Genomic DNA, 24,097 nt, shown 5'->3' with positions numbered 1-24,097 from the left:
GGTTTCATATGATCAAGACTCATTTCTATTGTTTAATTTATTTATTTCCCGGGAGACAATCGATGTTTTCTTGTATTTACTTGTGGTTTTATATATGTCTTCGACCATAACTGGTTACGGTCAAAGACTAATATATAAAACCACACCTACAGTTCTACAGCTTGAAAAAGTGAAGATAACGAACAAGGCATAAAACATGGAATTGGATTCCAGGGCCAGGATGTTCCAGATGATGAGATGTGGGATCAGGTGTCCAGGAGGGGCAAGCATCCCTTGTTGACAGGACACACCAGTCGTGAGCCCTGTATGTATTGATCAGATAGACGGGACATATGTATGGATTCCATCGAAAACAAAGGTCTAACATGGTATGAAACACGTTGATCAGGCAAAAGATGACCTAATGATAGGTTATACATGTATTTGTTAACACTGTGTCAAGGTCATTATGACGACCATTTAATTTACGAAATGGTGACTTAAAACGAGGTAGAAGGCATTATCTCTGAAAAGGAAGTGAAATAAATTTGGCAAGGATTTCTCCTGGTATCATATGTTATACAGGTTTCCTTATTTTTATAGGTGCAATGGCCCTTGGTGTTCTTCTGTTAGCAGATGATTTTGACAAGAGTGAAAAAGATGAAATTTTTGAAGTTTTAAAGGCAGAAAAATCTATAGACAAAATTATCTTGATGGGAACAGGTTATATTCCGGATTATCTTTCACAGAGTGTAAAGGAATTGTTCAAAGATACAGTTTTGGAAATACAAAACACGGATTTGATTGCCGGATTTCATTTTGCTAAAAATCATTTGGACAGTGCGATGTGTCCAGAAATAAAGATTATTTGTAAACACAAACAAAAAATGAAATTCATTTGTCAAGTATTTTTCACTCCAGCAGTGAACTGGAATGTTGTTGCAGTTGGCGAAGATATTTCAAGCAGCAATGAAACGCTAGAGAGTACAACCGAAAGCGTTCGGGACTATCTGAGCAAAATACAAACTTCAGACGAAGTGAGAATCCTGCAGTCCAAAAAGATCCCAAACGACGTATTTTACCACGGCTTTACCACAAGGACGGGAGGCATCTCTTCCATTCCTGGAATGAAGTCCCTAAATATGCTCTATACAACTGCTAAGAGGGACCCACCCATCATCATTCAAGAAAACAGGCGCCGTGTGGCACTTAAAGCAAATTTTGATACAGAAACACTCTGCGTTGCAAAGGCTGTGCATGGAAATATGGTACACGTGATAGGAACGGATCCCCCGGAAGATGGTTATGATGGTGTAACTAGCGATAAATTTGGAATCACGTGTGCAGCGCCTGGTGCAGATTGTGTCATAATTCTTTTTGCAGATCCTGTACGACGAGCTTTTGCAGCTGTTCACTCAGGGTGGAAGGGCACCGTAGCAAATATACCCTCAGAAACGGTGAAGATGATGAGAGAGAAGTTCGAATGCCAAAGAAAAGATATTTTTGTTGTCATGGGACCTTCCATTTGCAAAAACTGCTTTGATTTTGGAAAGGATGGAATCAAACAATTTGAAGACATAAATCCCCGATGTGTCTTAAACAATAACTCAGACAAAAATCCTACCGTAGACCTAAAATTAGCGATCCGTACACTGTTGGAAGACGAGGGGATTTTGCCGGATAATATTGACGATACTTCGTCTAGTTTGTGTACTGTTGAACACCCAGAACTGCTGTACTCATATCGGAGAGATGGCCGACCGTTTGGGAACCAGATTGGATTTATTGGCCTGAAGTCACCATCATAATGATAATATAAAGGCGACCTTGGCTTGCTCCCTGTTAATATGGTGTATGATGTTATATATGCATCCAGTACACGTGTATATATATTTCAGATGCCCTAAGAACATACTTAGTATTTGAAATGAAGTACAAACATGCATTAATATATATAAAAATGTACAAGTACCGTATTTTTAGATGCTAATGTAGCTTTCGATAAGGAGAATCTGAAATATGTAAATCCAAAATAAAGATGATTGTTATCCAAATCGAGAGATCCTGACCGGTTATGGTTTAGAGTGAATTAGTTCTCAGAGAGCAATTGTGGTGAAACTTAATAATGACATAAAAACCTATTCTTTGAAACCTAAAAGTTAATAGATAAAGATAGGAAATAACGTACACAAAGTCCAACGCTATTGAAATGAACTTTTCTAAAAGCTAAACGAGTTGCTCATTCAGAAAGAAGTTTTTAAGAGTGTTCATCCTTCGATACATCATTCCAGCAAGTTTGGTTCAGATAGGTCTTACAGTTTCTTGGTACACTGTATTAAATGAATCTTCTACAAAAGCTTCAGAAAATGCAGGTCAAATCCAGCATCTGAAACAACTCTGGTAGTGCGCACCCCTTAATGCGTTATCCATGCAAGTTTGGTCCAGGTATGGCAAATAACTCTGCTCCAATACTCTAAACCTGGTCACTCATTTGGAAAATGTAGGTCAGATCGAAGCAAGTCCTGCAGTGTGCATCCGTGCGAATCTGGTCAACATAGGGCTTATAGCTACTGACAGCTGTTAAAGGAAGTTGCTGCCCGCCATATTCTTTTATTAGGGCTTTATATTTTAGGTTCCCTGGCACGGGTCAGGCAGTATACAAAACAAACATAAATTATACGTCATGTATACGTAAACTGGAATAATTTTAACGTAAACAAAGGATATGTAAGATAACCAGGACGAACACGGATCCTCCATTCTACAATCTTTCCAGTAACAGCGTGTCACTTTGATGAAACGTGCCAGAGTCACCATATTTCACATCGATTCGATATTTACTGTATAATAAATTACCTTTTTAAAGGAACCTAAGTCTAGAGCCCAGCCCTATTTGATTGGATACTTTATGTATATATATATATATCGATTTAAATAGGCATGTATGTGTTAATCAAATTGAATACCATTAATGGATACAGTGAAATGTTTAACATCTGAGCTGGAAGCTCAAGTGAGAACAAAGTGAGTACAAAAATTTCTGATCGCATTATGTCTGTAGTCTGTAAACTTAAAACATTTTTGACTTTTCCTCCAGAACCACTGGGCCAATTTCAATCACACTTGCAACAAAGTTTTCTTAGTTGAAGGTGATTTAGTTTAATTCAAATGGGTCATACACTCTTTTATTGGGGAGATAATTAAAAAATAGTGAACATTATTGGTATCCTTTAAAAATCTTCTCTAAAACCACTAGACAATAAAGTTGAAACTTATAGGAAACTTTCTGTACATTGTGTAGATTCCAGTTTGTACAAATCATGAACCCCAAGGGTATGGTGGGGTCACAATGAAAGATAAAAGTTTTACATATGGATATATAGGAGAGCAACATTCAAATTACTCTTCTCAAGAACAGCAAAGCTATAATTATGATATAAAAGAATTCCCAGGTAGTGTAAATTCAAATGTGCCCCCTACTCGTAAAACATTTCAATACTGAACTGATTTCTGCCTTTTCCTAACTAATGTGCTCAGGTGAGCAAAGTGGTCCAGGGCCTCTTGTTTGATCTTGTATTTTCGTCAGCGAGACCCACAATGCATGACATGCAATAAATAATCCAATATTGATTTAGATGAATTAAATTATATTTTATTTTTAGTGTCGAATTCACACAAATACTTGTAAAACCCAACAAAGTTAAGCATCCACCATCGCAAACAGGACTGATTAATGTTGATTGAGTTCAAATATTAAGAGTCCAAGGGAATTTTAACCAAACTATCAGCTCTGCAGACAAGTCTCCATCATTGTAGTCAAACTAAAATTAAATTAATTAATAAAATGAAAAATAATATGAATTGGTCAAATGCAATTGTTTCAAACTCTACTATGATTTACATCTCATCCAATACGATAAATATGTACTGATGAGAATACTTGAAATAAAAATGTCAATATCATATATTAAAGCAGAACTCTTTCGTACCTCTCGGAGTATCGTGCATATGCTTCGGGACTGTAAATTTGAGTATGTTTGGACATATATTTTTTGTTCTTGTGGTGGTTCGCTAATTCAAGCGCTCTCGCTCCAGGAACTTCCTCCTCCTGCCACTCTGGTGAATCACACACGTCATCTAAATCATCAACAAACTTGTGAAACATTATACACTTCATGTATTTCATGACTACGAGAGGAACAGTCAAACTGTTGTCCCGAAGTAATGAGGAAGACCTGGGAAACTGTGTGAGTCCGAGGGCCACAAGCAGCAATTTCCATGTTCTTCCTCATTCTCATGAATGGCAAATTACTTAAAACATATAAAAGTTTGCTATTTTTAAGGATTGACATATTATAATGGACCTTTTCTGCGCCTAGTTCGATAGATCTGAGGCGTATATCGTTTTTATCCTGTCTGTCTGTTTGTTTGTATGTTTATCTGCTTTTTGTTTATCTGTTTATTGTCACGTTTAACCTTCCCCATAATTTTTTAACCTTGAGAGATAGAGACTTAGTTTTTGATATGCATACTCCACTAGTTAAGTTCTATCAAATGACACCAAGGCCATTGACCTTGTGACCTTGACTGTGGCCTACATGTATACGCTAACAAAAGCATTTTCGAACTTTTGCCATAACTTTTGAACCATATGAGATATTGGTATTTTGTAATGTTTACTCCACAAATTAAGTTCTTTCAAATGACACCAAAATCAATGACCTTGTGACCTTGACTATGACTTATATACTAAAAACAGCTTTTTCGAACTTTGTTGCCGCCGGGCGCCTAGTGTTTCACAAACGCATCTTGTTTCCAATCTATTTCTGAAGCTAAAGGAAACTTTTTAACCTGATTTTCCGATAACTTACACCCCAAAAAAACCGATTATCTGGCAACATCAACCTCATTAACGATAATCTGTTTTCATCTTATGAGACGTTTTAAGTGCTTGCTATCTAACCTTTAATTTGGATTTTTGATCTCAGTCTGCTTAGGCAAAAAATATACTCTTGTTTCCTGTCACCCAACCTACCCTACATTTTACCCTCCGACCCTTAAAGTTTTTTCAATTTTAATTTTTTTTTTTGGGGGGGGGGGATATTTTCCTGAAATACTAAAGTCAACCAACAATATTTACAGAACTAATACATCACAAGTGTACAGGATACCTTTACTTTATAAATCTTTATTAACAAACTTGCTTTTTAAACTGTTAAAATACTGTTTCCTTGTTATTACATGCTATATGATCTGCATTCATTGAGTTTTGAAAATAAAATTTTTCTCAAAATGTTTTTTCCTACCTATCTACCCTATTTTTTGGTCAGGAGACAGGAAATAAGAATTTATTTTCTTTTGGCCTTATTCTAAAGTTTATGAATACCCATGGAATAGGTAAACCATTTTGTTTCATAGAATAAACTGATTTTAACTTCTACAAAAGACAAATTGTGATGACATATTCCGATTTTTTAAACATAAAATATCACTGTGTAGAGCTGTAGATCTTTTAAAAGAGAGTGATTTTGTTGTGCTTTTTGCTGCTGAAAGTATGATAATTTATCTGCCAAAGAGCATAAACTTTGTTTGCTGAAGTACTCAATCATTATTAAAATAAGAAATTCTTTAAAATCATTTACGTTTTCTAAACAGTGCTTTTTTTGCACCGAATGCCCGATAACAACTGAATAGCCGATAACGCGTTGAGCAGTGTGCGATATGTCATGAAATAAGTGTTTAAAGGTGCATGGACACAGATTTGAAGGTAATATTTTCTGTATAATATCACGAATTATATATTTTAATAGCACTTCACACAAAAATATATTAAAAATATTATTTTTAACTTAAAGTTATTGAAACTTCAAATTTTTGGATGGGTTTGATTGACACATCCTTGAACTCTCACAAATTTTACTTTTATTATTAATACTGAGGAAAAGTGGCAATCTTGTTGTGCATTAATGAAATATATTAAAACTTAAATCCAGAAAAATAATTGTAATCAGAGAAGAAATATCGTTATTCCGCGCTATGTGTTGTGTGCAGAGTTTAGCAAATTGATCGCACCCGTGAAAAGTTCACAGTTTTTGTAAAAAGGGCACGATTGCTGTTATTGTTGATGTTAACGATTTAACTAGTGCGTTCAATTGTTAAAGTCTACTAGTCACAACTGCACGGACTGACAAAATATTGTGTGTATATATTTTCCTTTCGAACATTTCTACTATGAATTTTCTGGATTATAGTTTTAATATTTTTCATTTATACACAAGAAGAATGCCACATTTCTTAAGTATTAAGAATAAAATTAAAATTTGTGAAAGTTCAAGGATGTGCCAAAGACACCCATCCAAAAATTTAAAGTTTCATTAACTTTGAGATGAAATAAGATTTTAAAAATATTTTTGCATGAAATGCTATTAAAATATATAAGTCGTAATATTATACAGAAAATATAAAATTCAAATCTGTGTCCATGTACCTTTAATTACCCTACATTCTATATATATTCTTATGCCCTAGATCGATAGATCCGGGGCGTATATTGTTTTGTCCTGTCTGTCTGTTTGTCTGCAAACTTTAACCTTCGCAATAACTTTTGAACCATGAAAGATAGAGACTTCATATTGGGTATGTATACTCCACTAGTTCTTTCAAATGACACCAAGGTCAATGACCTTGTGACCTTGACTGTAACCTATATGCTAAATATAGCTTTTTTGTACCATTTGCCATAACTTTTGTACCAAAAGAGAGAGAGACTTCATATTTGGTATGTATACTCCACGTATCAAGTTCTTTTATATGACACCAAGATCAATTACCTTGTGACGTTGACTTTGACCTACCGTGGTATAATTATGCTAAAAATAGCCTCTTTTTTCGAATTTTATTGCCGCCGGGCGCGTCTTTCACAAACACATTTTGTTAAGTAATGACATAGACATGATAATTGATAATTAAAATACATCGACAACAGTTTTCAGCATTTTTTGGAACCCACTTAAACGAAATGAATATATATTTTCAAAGATGTTTGTTACAAAAATAGAAAAATTAATAAACTAATCAATAAAATGATGTGTAAAAAACGATGTAATGGTGACGTCGACTTGATGAAAGAGGGGAGGTCAAGGAAGTGGTAAGTTGGGTTTTCGATCAGTCCTGCAAAAACTAAAAATACTATACATTTATTGACTGCAGACAGTTTGGTTCGAGGGTCGACAATACGCATTTTGCCCGAAAATATAGTCAATAAAATTTAATGTTTTGTTATACCTTTCAATTTATCTTTTTTTTTAAATACATGTAATTTGCACCGTCTTCCGTGACGCAACCTCGGGTCCGTCACTTTTGAACACCAACGAATGAAAATGAGATTAAGCTCCGCCCATTCTGTGACGCAAGCGGTCCAACATCTCATCGACCGGTCCAACATCTCACTCACCGGTCCAAAATCAATTTTTTATGCCCGCTCAGCAAAACATTAGACTTTTTTTCGCATATATTTCTAAATGAACAAATTTTTTAAAGGTATAACAATCATTTTTATGTGCCTCGAGGGACGTATATTGTTTTTGTCTTGTCTGTCTGTTTGTCTATTTATCTGTCTATTGTCAACTTTAACCTTCGCCATAACTTTTGAATCGTGCGAGATAGAAACTTTGTATTTAAAATGCATACTCCACTAATTACGCTCTTTCAAATGACACCGAGGTCAATGACCTAATGACCTTGACTGTTACCTATATGCTAAGAATAGCTTTTTCGAACTTTCCCAATAACTTTTAAATTATAGAAGACAGAGACTTCATATTTGGTATGCATACTCCATAAATTGAGTTCTTTCAAATGACATCAAGGTCAATGGCCTTGTGACCTTGACCTTTCTGCTAAAAATAGCTTTATCGAACATTTCCATCGGGCGCATAGTGTTTCATAAACACATTTTGTAAAACTTATTTTCAAACTGTAAAAAAGATACAATGATTACAATTACCGTCTCACAACATTTTACAGTGGCAGATCCAGGAATTTCGGGGAGGGGGAAGAGCCCAGAATAAGGCAGAAGGTCAGGTGGCTGTACTGAAGCCCCCAGTGGGTCTAAGGCAAGGTCCTCTTTGGGGGTTCGGGGGCCCGGAAGCTGAACACTTCTTACAAATAAGAGATGTTTTTTCACTTGATTTTATGATAACTGACATTAAATTTTACATACAAAAATATCAAACGAGGAAGGGGGGGGGGGGAGGGGCGGGCGCCGACCCTGGATCCGCCTTTGTTTTAGTATTTTAGTATATTAACTTTGTAGTGTAATATTTTTAAGAAAGAAACCTTTCACTTTGTGTGACACTGAACAAAGCTTACTCGTATGTACTTGTATCTGCTGTTATTTTATAAATGCATGAGTGTATAAATGACAAGAAGAGGCCATGGGCCACATCGCTCACTTGAATAGCTTTTTACAATGCTGTTTTTTTTTTTTACCAGATTTCCCCCTTGTTATACCTTTTGTGACCCCATCCTTACCCACTGGTCATAATTTGGGCAATTTAAAATCTTCACTACCCCAGGATACTTTTGCATAAGTTTCAGTTTTTCTGGTCCAGTAGTTCCCGAGAAGAAGTTTTTAAAGATTTCTCCAATATATTTCAATGTAAAACTCGGATTCAAATTTTGGCCCCGCCCTACCCCCAGGGGTCCTGATTCGAACAATTAAGAATCTACACTACCCCAGGATGCTTCCATTTGAGTTTCAGCTTTTGTGGCCAAGTATTTATTGAGAAAAAGATTTTGAAAGATATTTCCTATATAATTCAATATAAAACTTTGATTACAAATTATGGCCCCCTACCCCCGGGGGTCATGATTTAAACAATTTAAAATCTACACTATATTAGGATGTTTTCACATAAGTGTAAATTTTTCTTTAGAAGAAAATAAAGAAAAAACAATTCCTATAAATTTCAATTTTAAAATCGGTTCCCAAATTGTGGCCCCGCCCTATCCCTGGGGGTCATGATTTGAACAATTTAGAATTTACAATGCCCCAAGATGCTTCCACATAAGTTTCAGCTTTTCTTGCTCACTGGTTCTTGGGAAGAAGATTTTAAAAGAAAATTCCTATATACAATGTACTAGTATAATAATGTAAAACTTTGGTTCCCCATTGTTGCCCCGTCCTACCTCGGGGGGTCATGATTTAAACAATTTGGAATCTACATGTACACTACCCCAGGATACTTCCATATAAGTTTCAGCTAAAGTTTTTTCCTATATATTTCTATGTAAAATTTTGTGGCCCCGACCTACCCCTGGGGTCATGATTTGAACAATTTAGAATATACATGTATATAGACAGAGATAATAACATAACAAAACTATCCACAGACAACAAAACAAAGAAAACATTAATTGAAACCGAAAAACTTTTGGAAGTGTATTGTGTCTATTGCTCTCCTTCTACTGGAGATATTCTTGTTGGAATGGGGAAAAGTAATTATGATGATCCAGAAGTAATAGTATATTTTACAGAGAACAAAGTAAAAAATTACAACAGCAGGGGAGAGGAGGTTCAGACCCTCCAGTTTAATGATGTCACAGGGGTAAAACTATACGATGATCCTCCATTGATGATTACTGAAAACCGTAATGGAGATATGTTGTTGTTTCTATTTATCTGACTGGAACACGTTTTGGTGTGTTGGTGGTGACGGACCGTGAAGGAAAATACCGCTTCATGTACTCGATCAGGACCACCATTTCCGCCTCCCCCCTCGCTACCACCCAACTATAAGTACTTTCGCTCAAGTGTTTAATGATTAGCAAAATTTTCCTTAGTTTTTCACTCGAAAATAGCACAAGTACCTATGGCTGACCATGGACAAGTGGTATTTGACTGAATTTTGCCATTACGCATGCGTCAGAATTTAATTTGAATTAGCTTCGCTTAGCGTTCACACGAAGCTAATTAATGCCCTGTTCACACGGAGAGTTTAATTCGAATTAAACGTAAAGTTACTGCGAATTAGCTTCGCTTAGCGTTCACACGGAGAATTTAATGCGAATTAGTTTAATTCGAATTAGTTTACTGCGCATTAAATTACTTCGCATTAGCGCCGTGTGAACGCTAAGCGAAGCTAATTCGAATTAAATTCTGACGCATGCGTAATGGCAAAATTTAGTCAAATATCAACAGTCGATGGTCAGCTTTAGGTACTTGTGCTATTTTTGAGTGAAAAACTAGGGAAAATTTTGTTAATCATTAATATGTGTGTACAGACACTGTGACATTATGTCAAATGGAGCTGCTTCTACAGAAGGTGACGTGATTTGAAAATGACGTCATAATAGCCGTGCTGACGCCGGGTGCAGAAGTAAAATTTTAATTCGCATTAGTTTACTTCGCATTAGCTGTCGTGTGAACGCAATTTAATGCCCTGTTCACACGACGAGTTTAATTCGCAGTAAATTAATGCGAAGTAAACTAATGCGAATCAAACTAATGCGAATTAAATTGCGTTCACACGACAGCTAATGCGAAGTAAACTAATGCGAATTAAAATTTACTTCTACAGTCAGGCTATTGTGACGTCATTTGAAAATCACGTCACCTTATGCAGAAGAAGATGCATTTGACATAACGCCACAGTGGCTGTACACACATTTTAGTGATTAACATATTTTCCCTCAGTTTTTCACTAAAAAATAGCACAAGTACTTAAAGTTGACCATAGACAAGTGGCATTTGACTTAATTTTGCCACTACGCATGCCTCAAAATTTAATTCGAATTAGCTTCGCTTAGCGTTCACACGGAGTTAATGCGAAGTAATTTAATGCGCAGTAAATTAATTCGAATTAAACTAATGCGCATTAAATTCTCCGTGTGAACGCTAAGCGAAGCTAATTCGCAGTAAACTTACGTTTAATTCGAATTAAACTCTCCGTGTGAACAGGGCATAATTCGCATTAGTTTGATTCGCATTAGTTTACTTCGCATTAATTTACTGCGAATTAAACTCTCCGTGTGAACAGGGCATTAATGCGAAGTAATTTAATGCGCAGTAAACTAATGCCCTGTTCACACGGAGAGTTTAATTCGAATTAAAGGTAAGTTTACAGCGAATTAGCTTCGCTTAGCGTTCACACGGAGAATTTAATGCGAATTAGTTTTATTCGAATTAATTTACTGCGAATTAAATTACTTTGCATTAACTCCGTGTGAACGCTAAGCGAAGCTAATTCGAATTAAATTTTGGGGCATGCGTAATGGCAAAATTAATGCCCTGTTCACACGGAGAGTTTAATTCGAATTAAACGTAAAGTTACTACGAATTAGCTTCGCTTAGCGTTCACACGGAGAATTTAATGCGAATTACTTTAATTCGAATTAATTTACTGCGCATTAAATTACTTCGCATTAGCTCCGTGTGAACGCTAAGCGAAGCTAATTCGAATTAAATTTTGACGCATGCGTAAGGCCAGAATTAAGTCACAGGACACGTGTTGGTGGTTATATATAGATATTTGTGCTATATTTGGTTCAAAAATTGAGGGAAAGTATGTTAATCATAAAAACCAATGAATACCTGTAACCATTAAATGATGTATCAAAGGATAGCTCTGCATACATGACGTGATTTACAAATGACGTCATAATAGATTTACTGACGCCTGACTGTAGAAGAAAAATTTTAATTCGCATTAGTTTACTTCGCATTAGCTGTCGTGTGAACGCAGTTTAATTCGCATTAATTTGATTCGCATTAGTTTACTTCGCATTAATTTACTGCGAATTAAACTCGTCGTGTGAACAGGGCATAAGTCAAATGCGTCATGTCGGTGGTCAGCTTTAAGTACTTGTGCTGTTTTTGAGTGAAAAACTAAGAAAAAATATGTTCATCACTAAAATATGTGTACAGACACTGTGACATTATGTCAAATGCATCTGCTTCTGCATAAGGTGACGTGATTTGCAAATGACGTCATATTAGCCTTACTGATGCCTGACTGTCGAAGTAAAATTTTAAAATTCGCATTAGTTTACTTCGCATTAGCTGTCGTGTGAACGCAATTTAATTCGCATTAGTTTGATTCGCATTAGTTTACTTCGCTTTAATTTACTGCGAATTAAACTTGTCGTGTGAACAGGGCATATAATTCGAATTAAACTAATTCGCCTTATATTCTCCGTGTGAACGCTAAGCGAAGCTAATTCGCAGTAACTTTACGTTTAATTCGAAATAAACTCTCCATGTGAACATGGCATTAAAAACTGTTCCTGCTCGAAACGTACAATCTTCCGTGTTTATTTTGAAATCAATCCATTATAGATACGGTCGATGGGGAAGATATCAGGTATTTCAAGTCGCCATAGTGTGTTTCCATCTTTTGCAAACTGGTTTCCAGCTTTTGATGGGAGTTTTCATAGGTGAGAATGTAACATATATAGCTTCCATGTAAAAGCTTGCGGTTTTTCCCTTTAAAATTAATTTTTTTTTTGCAAAAAAAAAAGTTTTCACTAAATATTTTAAACTTGAGGTTATACAAGTGCACCGGAAAGCGAAGCATATACCCTTGCATAAAGCATATCTATAAACGAAGACGGCATTTGACACCGATTATATTTCAATTTCGTCACTTCTATTTCGCACCAAAAGCGAACACACACACTCACTCACCCTATTGCTTTAGTATTTCCCCTCCAACTCCGTTGCAAGTGGATAACAAATCTTTTGTAAAGCTAATAAATTTGCGATATATAAATGAATATTTTGTATGTATTTTGTACATATCGCACATTCTGGTGTCCAAACCATGATGATTGCTCATTCGGTAGAGCGCTCGATCCGTGATCGGAAGATCCTTGGTTCGTATCTAGATCGAAGCTAACGTAAATCGATAAGAAATAGGTAGCAAATGCGCCTTCGCCTAGCGCTTGGCACTTTTAAGTGAAATTTGCGGGTCCTTCGGATGTGACCTTAAAAATGAAGGCCGCACCGGTAACACGACAGGCGTTGGTGCAATTAAAATCCCTCACTGAACAATCGCCCCAAGTGTCGAGTAAAGGTCTTAATTAGATGCCCTTCTGCGGTATACAGTGACGTCTCTGTGTGAGTGAAAAATTCTCTAATGGGATGTAAAACAACATACAATCAATAAATCTATCATTATTATGGTGTCTAAATCATTTTATCTCGGAGCCTGAGTAAATCAGACTACTTCATTATTAATTCTAAGGTGTGGGTCAGAGTACATATTGTCCATGAACAGTCTCTTTTTTTCTTAATTGTACGAATTCATTTTTTGCATTTGTTGCTACAAGCATGCATATTAAATACAACATTTAAAAAAAATAGTTCTTTACTTTCTAAACTTGTATAATATATATTTTTCCATCATATACCTTGAATACATTTTATAAGCTCTAGTTTGTTTGACATGTCATTGAGAAGAAGTATGAAGACTAAAAATGTTACTTTAATTCAGCCTACAGACCCCATGGCTTTCATCGTGCAGTTGTAGAGTTTGACAACTTGACTCAACTCAATTCTTCTATGTATGTGACATACGAATCATGTAGCATCAAAGTGTTTTACAACGAGACCACTGCCCATAATTTGGTTAAAGAAACAGGATGCATCAATGGCTTCTGGTACAGTTTAGAAAAGGACCGCACCATAGTGACAGAGGTATAAACGGTACTTAATGGCAATGGATATCATCAATTTCTTGCGCAATGTAATGAAATATATGGAGATATAGAAGAGTATTCAAGATTAAAAGTCCATGAAACAATACAAAATAGGAGCAGAGCAAACACGGCCCTCCAAAACATCAAAGGTGGGATCAGGTGCCATGAAGGTGTGAGCATCCCCTGACGACCGGTCACACCCGCCGTGTGCTCCTAGTCATGATCGGGAAATAACGCAAAAATCCGTCGTCAATTCAGTATATAAATAATGGACTAACAATAAGTATAAAAAAAACTTCAGTCAGCATTTGACTCGATGAAAAAATTGTATTTGCTTACAAGGTCATTGTATCAACCATAGAACTTACAAAATGAAGACTTTAAACGAGACTGTTGATATTCTGGTTTTATCAACTTGTCTGTCAGTAATTTACCTCTTTTAGAAATTGTTCATATGTAGAGCATGCTCTTGCGTATCAAATCAACTGAGATATATAAAATCCGTACGCAGGTGATGAAGGTATATTGCTGCATTAGTAAGGGAAGTTGATGATAGAAAAGTTAGTCATCACTTTTATCATAGAGCTTGGTTGTTGAATAACCATTAACGTCTTTTTCAAGTAAAATATCCAAATATGAAACAGATGTGTCAGACTCTGTGGTATCTTTTATCTCAAGCTCACCAGGATATATCGTATCGACAAGAATGGAAATTACCGCTGTTAATTGACATTTACGTCGTCAATATATCTAAATGTGGAGTTGAAGGCCACAGCAAGTGTTTTCTTCTTTTCATTCATAAGATTTTGCACAAATTCTGCTTCATATGATACAAAAATAGGTCTGCTAATAACGGGGCGCAATTGGTACCCATTGGAATTCCAATAGATTGTTTGAATACCTGGTCTTCAAAACAACATAGATATTGTCGATCAGAAACTCAAGTATCTTAATGGCACCACTGAAACTATATTATTGTTTGACACAGAGTGCCTTAATTCATATCGTATATATCAAACATGATCGAAAGGTTACACAATTTTAGAGGTTAAAACTGATTTAAGATGTTGTGGTAACTTTCATAAATCCTCTTAATAAGCTAGTAAAGTGAATTTTTGTTTTGAAAATTATTTGCAAAGGTCGATAATAATGTGTATTTTTTTTAATCCTGAAAAATGTGAAATTGAAGTTTATATTGGACAGGACTTCGTAGTCGTTGTTGAATGATCATAAAAAGCTTGTGAATTTCACATTTAATTAATCAGCAGATGATCTCCTTTTGTTTTTGGTGGTTTAGTTGCATTGTTGTGTGCTACTTCCTTTATTTTGCATATTTCTTTCATATTTGTTAATTTTTTTAAAACTTGCACGTACATTAGAACATTGAATGATGTTAATTACGTCAGGACATTGAATGGTCTCATTGAATGATCTCGGTGCATTTAGTAAATTGAATGATTTCCGTGCAAATTAAAAATGAAGACCTTTACTTTGACAGCTGGATCTTGTCTGTGATCGAGCATTCCTGGCAGAAGTACTACAATCACTGCTCTTCGTGGGACAGATGGTCGGCGCATCCTTTGCCTCCTCTCTCAGCGATAGATTTGGAAGAAAAACTGTTTACCTTGGGTCCACCCTTCTGACCTTTATCATTGGCATTAGTGTGGCATTTGCTGAAAACTATATTACACTTGCGATCTTAAAATTTATTTTAGGTGTTTTGCAGCAGGTAATGCAATAGAAAACTAATGCAAACTAATCTTACATTTTATACACACTAGTATTTGTAATAATTTCTAATAAGTATTTGCATGTTGGCAATGACGTTAAACACGGTATAATTATGACTCTTACATGTGTATATGGCATAAAGATATAAAAATTGCTAGAAATATAGAATGAAATTAATCATAATGTCTTCAGACATGAAGGGTTCAAAATATCCTCTGGCCTACAATTATACTAGTTCTATGGTAAGGCTTTATACATGATTGTTAGGTAGATTTTTTTGCGTAATAACAATTTAAAATATGAAAAGATTATTATTGTATTTTCCATTGTCTTATTTTATAATTTTACAAATTATCAATTTTATAATCTTTGACCGCTATTGCTCTTTAGTTAATTTTCCAGTGGGATAAAAATAGTTTTTCGTTTATTTTAGCATTTCTTCAAATACTGATTACAGTAAATTTCAGTTCATTCATTTTTTAAATAGTAAGTGCAACTTAGAAATTCATACTCAATGTAACATTTTTTATATCCAGGGAATGGTTGTTACCGGTTCGGTACTCTCGTTAGAACTATTTCCAGAAACGACCCGTTTCATTAGCGAGGGTTTGCAGGCTCTTTTCTAGACCTCAGGTTTAGTCGTTATGGCCCCCATTGCCTATCTGATGCAGAACTACTCTTGGAGATACTTACAAATTACACTTACTTCATTTTCTGCAATTAGCCTCGTTCAGTTCTGGTGAGTCTTTTAAAGATATTTTTTCTTTTAAAAATCATTCTTGGATATATTTAGGCAAAAAATAAAATCTTCATTGTTATACGTATATAAGTTTTACGACTGCATTTTTTAAAACCAGGGTTCAAGATGAATCACTAAGATGGCTGGCAGTAAACGGAAAATATGAAGAAGCAAACAGAATAGTTAGAAAGGTGGCCAGATGGAACAAACTGAATTATGAGGATCTTAAAAAAATCGTAGACAGAAAAATGGCAAGAGCAGAGAAGGACAAATGCTTGTTGGAAGATAAGAAACGCTCAGAACAATCCAAGGAAATTATTGTGGAAAAGCTCAGCATAATTAACATCATAGAGAATAAATCCATTTTCATTATATCTGTAATGATGTGGTTTATATGGCAAGTTTGAAAAAAATGATTTACTCGACTTTAATCTACCCAACTGAAGATTTGTAAATGTTGACGATTATTTGAAATTTTTAACCTTTACGGTTACCAATAGTTTGACATACTTCGGACTGACCTTGACCTCAACATCGTTGGCTGGGAATCGGTATTTGAATTTTTTCCTCTCAGTCTGTGTAGAGTATATTGGAGGAATTCTGGAATTTTTAATGCTTCGATGGTAATTCCATTTTTTGCATAAAACATTGTTATAACTTTAGAAGTTAATTCATGCATATAGTCTAGCTGTTACAAACATGATTAGATGGATACAACTGTAAAGTCTGAGTATTATATAGGTTATTTTATTTCAAGCCTAGGAAGACGAACAATTACTGTTATTTTTCACATGATAAGAGGATCGGCGTTGACTCTTTCCACAGCCTTGAACCACTTCTCTGGTAATTATTACAAACAGTTTGATTAATGATATTGATTTAATATTACCTTTTGTTTTCTCTTCTTCACAACATCAGAGCTCACGAACACGACTTTGAGTGGATGTTGGTTTCTCTTTTTATACCCCCCGCTTGAAAAGCGGGAGGGTATATAGTAATCGTTAATTCCGTCCGTCTGTACGTCTGTCCGTCCGTCCGTCCTTCCGTCTGTCCGTCCGTCCGTCTGTTACGCTTTGGGGTACCCATCTCTTATCCGCAACTCCTCTCATACCACTGAATGAAATTTGATGCAACTTTCACAGAATCTTTATATATTGCCATTGTGCACCTCCTATTTTACTTTTTGATCCGACACATATTTTGAGTTTTCCAGCCACAGGAAAACATGGACTTTTTCACCAGTTTTAACCATATGGGAGGCGGGGGGTATCATTTAGTGAGCTCATCGCTCACAGTACCTCTAGTTTTTTATTATTTTTTTTCTTTTTTAAAATCTTCTACAGATGGAAGCCAGCCAGCGATAATGACGTCAGTTGTGATGTCATTTATAGGTAAACTGTCAATAACAGGTTCATTTAGCCTTCTTTTTCTCTTCACCGCAGAACTTTATCCAACAAATCTCAGGTATGTTGATGTTAGTCTTTTTTAAAAAATCTTGGTTGGACACAATCTGTGAACAAAGTTTCTTATCTGTAACCATTTGTTGATTTTACGATTTATTAATTTTTAGGAATGCTGGTTTAGGAATTTCCTCGTCTTTTTCTAGAGTCGGTGCCATTGTTTCCCCCTTTGTCGGAATATTGGTAAATACTTTTTTCCATTTTCAGAGAACAAAGAGTCATTTTCTTCACTGTAATTATTTAACTTATATTGTAGCCTTGGCACGCATAGTAATACTTTCTAGTATATGATAAAAGAATTTGATACATTAGCTCCTATAGATCGACATTTTCCTATATTTCAAATTTATCAAGTTTGAAAATAACATCTCTTGATTACTATTCGTTATTTCTATAATTCAGTAAAATGAAATGCTTAAGTTATATCTTTTGACAATTCCTTATTACCATTTGATTACTATTCGTTGTTTTTCTATAATTCAGTAAAACGAAATGCTTAAGTTAAATCTTTTGAGAATTCCATTCGGATCCCGCGTGTTCGATTTTCGAATGTTCTGCAGAAATTGTAAATCTAGTCGTACTTTGATAACAGGTTATTTGTTTACGAGGGTCATTCAAAAAATACGTAGAAAATGTTCCTTATCATCATATTATTTTTACAAGACTAAAGATCAACACAGTTTCATATGTAAAAATTTAATTTTGGTGATGTATGATGTTTCGTACATGTACCATTTGATACCATTTGATGTTTTGTCACCACAGAACACGGTTTATAACAATGTCAAAAAGAACGTCGAGTTTCTCAAACTTTCTCTGCCTTTTAATTTTATACACGGTTCGTAGCGTCTTCCACATTCATAAAAAAGTATTTTTAAACACTTGATACCTAGTTTTTTTGTGCGTGTAGCATGCTCCTCATATCTTTGCAGGTTATTTTTCATACAATATACGTCTCAACAAACCTCTAAAAATTCAACAGAAAAATTGAACATAAAGAAGCGTGAAACAATATTTTATTTAGCTATGCACCAAATCATATCAAATTTATGTTAAAACTTATGAAGATCAAATATATTTTTATTTGCCAAGAGAAATTTGAAATATTTATTGGATAACATTAACAAATTGATATTGAATCTGTCCACGTCTTTCAGAAAAAAATCTCAAAATATCTTTATTTTTCATCATTCTCAAAATCTAAATTGTTTATATGCCATTTTTTCTTTAAAACTATTAAGAATTATATCTAAAGTTAACAAAAACACAAACTTTATTAAGATTGACCAGAGAAATTTAACAAAACAGCCTTTTGAACACGTATACCCGGCAACCCCATTTTAATTTTATACATTTTTATCATTGGAATTAACGCATTCATGATGAATCTTTTCAAGCATAGTTATGGCTGAAAAGCCATAGGCGTAGCCATTGATATCTGAAATACAGTGGATTTATACGCAAAGTCACATTTTATTGAAATTTGGCCTTGCGTCAACAAACAAGTTTTCATTACATTTGCACCAAATATTCCATATTCTTGAATTTTTAAAAATAATTATCTTTAAAAAACCCTTTTAAAAGATACATATCTTCATACGTTGACACTAAAACTGAAAAAATATTCTTTTTGGTGGTAAATATTATATAAATATTGCATGTAGTTGAGTGTAACATTGAAAATTTTCACCCCAAGAAAACCATTGTCAATCGAGGCGCAGCCGAGGTTGACAATGGTTTTCGAGGGGTGAAAATTTTCAATGTTACACTCAACTACATGCAATATTTATTATATTATACTGAATGTTTTATACAAATACATATTACAGTGAACCGTGCGCGCATAAATTCCGCGCAGTCGCTATTTTTTGTAATACCACCCGTCGTCAAGCAATGTTGACTGTTGCTACGCAGGAGGGCGTGGCTTCATTATTCAGCGGGCAGTAGTGTTTTTTATCAAATGTTTCTCGACGAATCAGATTCAAGTAATTTACATGAAAGTATAATATATATGGATGTTGCCTAGCTAAAACTCTTAATTTACGGACACTTGCTTTGGGAGATAATAATACAGACTCGATTCAACTATTCGTTAATACTTAATTTTTTTTGAAGAAAGGAATAAATTCTGTTAATATGGGCAGCGGAAAGGGCAAAAATTACAATAATAAGAAAACAAACAATTATTATTTCAATGACCATAAAAACTTAACAAATGATATACAATGCATAATCAACAGACCTTTTCGCAGAACAAATAAACATAAAAGCAAAACCAACGAACACGTACGTAACAAACATACATGAATGCAAAACCAACGACCATCTTTGCAGTACAAACGTACATAAAAATACGACAAACGAAAAAAACTTAACCAACGTGCACGCGGTAAATCTAGTCTTCCCGACTCCCTTCTCCCGACGGTCCCGTTTTCTTTTTTTTCTTGCCGTTTTCTCTTTTGTCGGCGCACAGAAAGTCTTCACACTTCTCAGGCAAATTTCTAGGTTTAAAAAAAATCAATAATATATAAAAACTTTAACAAATTTGCGTATTTATTACTGAAACAGCAGTGTCATCTGCCAAAAGCGGTAAATCTAGTACTCAGCTACATGTATAAATGCGAAAACTACTGAAAAAAGGACACAAATGTTTTCCTAGAATCGCGATTAAAAACAACAAACTGAGGTACAGTTCATATTTTTTAATAAATGAAAACCCTCATTTACATGCTAGAAAATTTGTATGCACAGAAATTCCCCCACACATTTTTTTTTGTATAGAACTCTTTGCCACATTATGTTTATGTTCCCAGGCTATACAACATGGACGTGGTTCTACCTCGGATCCCCCTTAAATTTTTTACTTTTTTGGGGGGGTTAATTCATCTTAAAAATTGAAAATGAAAGAAAAGAATTTGCATAAAATGTAGAAAAATATCTCATTTTCTCCTGAAGGCCGTTTCGTCAATTTTTTTTGTTCTTGTTACATAAGTTGGTTTTCCCCAATTCTTTAAATATTACAAGAATATATTATGATAACTTTACATTACAGTGGCATATCATATGACAGGAACGTAGCAACAATTCCCAATTTTAAGAGTAAGATCAAAAAAGGGTTATGTAGTACATGTATAATAGGAAAAAAAATTGGCACTGAAAGAAGTTGAACCTAACACCATCCCCCCCCCCCCCCCCCACACACACACACTCACACACACGAGATTTTCGAGTTTGGGCTATATCATTTAAATTTCTTTTTTGTTTTTGCTTGTTAAGTTTTTAAAATCTTTTTTTTTCAGCTAGATTGAAATTTTTTCTTTGGTTACCCCCTCCTTTTAAAAACCATGCTACGTCAATGTATAACAATGCAGTACTTTCAATTTGCATTATTTTACCATAAGTACAATGTTAGATTTAGCTATTTTTATGAAGATTTTGATAAAAATCTTTTTTGAAATCAAATCATTTTGATTTTATGAATTTTTATAGAATTTAATTGTTCATTTTTTTTATTAACACCACCAATTTTCACTGAAATACTAATTCAATCTTTTTGAGAAGAAATATCTTCTCAATATCAATACCTTAAATATCTTTAAAGATACATGGACACAGATTTGAAGTTAATTTATTTCGTCTTAAAGTTATTGAAACAAAATTGCCACTTTTCCTAAGTATTAAGAATAAAATCAAAATTTGTAAGAGTGCAAGGATGTGTCAATCAAACCCGTCTAAAAATTTGAAGTTTTAATAACTTTTAGATGAAATAAGATTTTCAATATATTTTTTGTGTGAAATGCTATTAAAATATATAAGTTGTAATATCATACAGAAAATATTAACTTCAAATCTGTGCCCATGCACCTTTACTATCTACCACACTTACGTCTCTCTGTATCGATGTCCGTTTCTGGTTTTCATATTTATAACGGAGTACTACATTTACCCCCTTTTGAAGGTGATACTGCTGATTCAGTAATAAACACGCAAATTTGTTTAAGTTTTTACATATTATTGAATTCATTTAAAAAGAAAATGTGCCTGAGAAGTTTGAAGAGTTTCTGTGCACCGACAAAAAAGAAATTTTAAAAAAAATCCGATACCGTCGGGAGCCGGGAGTCGGGAAGACTAGTTTTACCGCGTGCACGTTGGTTAAGTTTTTTTCGTTTGTCGTGTTTTTATGTACGTTTGTACTGCAAAGATGATCGTTGGTTTTGCATTCATATATGTTTGTTACGTACTTGTTCGTTTGTTATGTTTTAATGTATACTTGTTCTGCGAAAAGGTCTGTTGATTGAAATTAAAATAATTGTTTGTTTTCTCATTATGGTAATTTTTGCCCTTTCCGCTGCCCATATGTTAACATGAGTACCATTTAATCATATAAAAGTGCTTTAGAGTGACGACATTTATAATTAGAACTATATTGCTATATTTTTCTTTTTACATAAGGTCAACCATTTTATTGTTTCTCTAGAATAGTATTAAGTTTGGTCAAATAACTCCTATGAATTTCATGCTAAATAATGCCATGCGTAATACCCATCAAGAAATGCATTCAAAGATTTCTTTAGAAACATGAATAGCAATTTTGTGATAATCTTTGTATAGTGATCAATTTGGTTTCCTAAATTTTTATCACTCAATAAACATTCAAAGTTTGTATTACGTAGGGACATTATGCAACTATTTAAAAAAAATTATTTATGTTACTGATTTAAAAATTTAAAGATGATCATAGTTTTATAAAATGATGCGTGCAAAAAAAGTTGACGAAGAGAAATGCTTTTACCATTCTTTTTTTTCTAACAAAGTTGCAGAAACCTTTTTTTTTTTGAAATACTGAAATATTTTAAGTTTTGAGAATTTCATTTTTGAAGTGTCCAAATCAGTAAGTTAGAAGACATATCTCATTGTAGTTTACTTGTGTTCAATTTTTAAAAAATTATATTTACATGCGTCACTGAATTGACGACGGATTTTCCCGTTATTTCCCTATCATGACAAGGAGCAAAGGGTGGGTGTGACCGTAGCCAGGGGATGCTCACTCCTACTTTGGTACCTGATCACATCTCTGATGTTTTGGAGGTCCGTGTTTCCTTTGCTCCTATTTTTTATTCATGCACTTTTGAGCTTGAATACTGTTCGTTATCTCCATATATTTCATTCGAACAAGCTAAAACAGTAGAGTCTACAGTATTTTTGAAGAACCTTTTATCTTAGGTTTATGGTATATTTTTTTCACTTTTAGGCAACAGAGGTACCTTGGGCTCCAGGAACTATATTTTCTTCTATGTGTTTCATTGTGGTAGTACTTGCTGTGTACTTACCGGAAACACGAGGATGGGATCTTCCTCAGACAATAGCTGAAGTAAAAGTTTGGTACAAAGAAAAAAGTGGATTCCAGCTGAAGAAAAGTCGGAGGACTGACTCTGTGGAGACTTTAGAAATAAAGTAAAAAATATATACACAGTATTATTGTATGTACTGAAAAATAGATTAAATGAAGATGTCAACATGACATCATCATTGGTGTCTAGCTGGATGGGATGTAAATATTTATGGTAAATTGTTTCAAATACAAGCGCCATTCAAAAGTAATCACCAAAGGAAAAAGTCACAGGGTAAAAAATCAAAGTACTGAGACAGTACTGAAAGACGGGGTCAAAATAATCTTCATCCTAGATTTCACAAATGTGATTTTTTTACGAGTTTAGATAACAACTTAATTTTTCATTTACATACTAAAACAAAACGATGAATAATATGCATTCACACTTTTCATTTAATTTGAAGTAGATATTTTAATAATTGCTCAGTCTGAAAGCCTTTCTGAACTGCTCCGAATTTTATCAGGTACGAATTAATATTTTTTCCGGAAGTAAACAATGGATGATGCGTACGCAGTCACAATAATACGCAGGATAGTACTTTGTTTACTAGTGTGATTTACATGAATATTTTCAGTTTTAAATTATCAAAATACTTTATCAATTTGAGTTAGACAAAGGTTCATATCACTTTCTTCAGTTTGATACAGAATGTTTATGTTTTGATCAAAACAATTTCTGCACTATTTTATATGCGTAGATTTAATTCATGTGTTATCACCACGGCTTCCTGTTTTAGGCCTCTGACAGTAAACTAAAAGACGGGGTCACGTGACCCCGTCTAATTATAGTATTTCTAGTATACATGTGTAATATGAAAACTCTATCTTTTCTCTTTTAAAAGTTATGACTAATTTAAGGCAATGTCGGTCAATTCAAATGAAATAAGTCAAAATTTAAGGTCATAGGGTAAAAAATCAAAATATATTTTGAACGATCTTGTCACAGGTAATATACATAAAAGCCGTATCTCTTCTCATTTAAAAGTTAAGACCAATGTTAAAGTATTTGAGACAGATGGACAAGCTGGCAGTCGAACGAGATTTAATGTCCTCTCGCTTTTGAGAAAGCAGGAAACAATAAATTCCGAGTAAAATTCG

General features: G+C 34.3%; 1 protein-coding gene and 1 pseudogene across 1 annotated transcript; both read left to right on the top strand.

The window, feature by feature from the left end:
- The first annotated feature begins 520 nt into the window (after positions 1-520).
- Positions 521-1,986, top strand: LOC134281639 (purine nucleoside phosphorylase LACC1-like). The gene has a single exon (XM_062764070.1). It carries the CDS (start codon positions 588-590, stop codon positions 1,785-1,787), a length of 1,200 nt encoding a protein of 399 aa, XP_062620054.1. The 5' UTR covers positions 521-587; the 3' UTR covers positions 1,788-1,986.
- A 2,177-nt stretch (positions 1,987-4,163) lies between these two features.
- Positions 4,164-23,118, top strand: LOC134281640 (organic cation transporter protein-like; annotated as a pseudogene).
- The last annotated feature ends 979 nt before the right edge of the window (positions 23,119-24,097 follow it).

This window comes from Saccostrea cucullata, unplaced genomic scaffold (assembly GCF_032062105.1).
Source record: "Saccostrea cucullata isolate Sc308-1 unplaced genomic scaffold, CSIRO_AGI_Scuc_v1 ctg5477, whole genome shotgun sequence".
NCBI classification, from domain to species: Eukaryota; Metazoa; Mollusca; class Bivalvia; order Ostreida; family Ostreidae; genus Saccostrea; species Saccostrea cuccullata.
The sequence above is the reverse complement of the archived record's forward strand: the minus strand, read 5'-3'. Positions and strand labels throughout refer to the sequence as shown.

Bases quoted from the DNA above. Each gene is read 5' to 3' on its own strand.
- LOC134281639 (XM_062764070.1), top strand. From the start codon at position 588: ATGGCCCTTGGTGTTCTTCTGTTAGCAGATGATTTTGACAAGAGTGAA.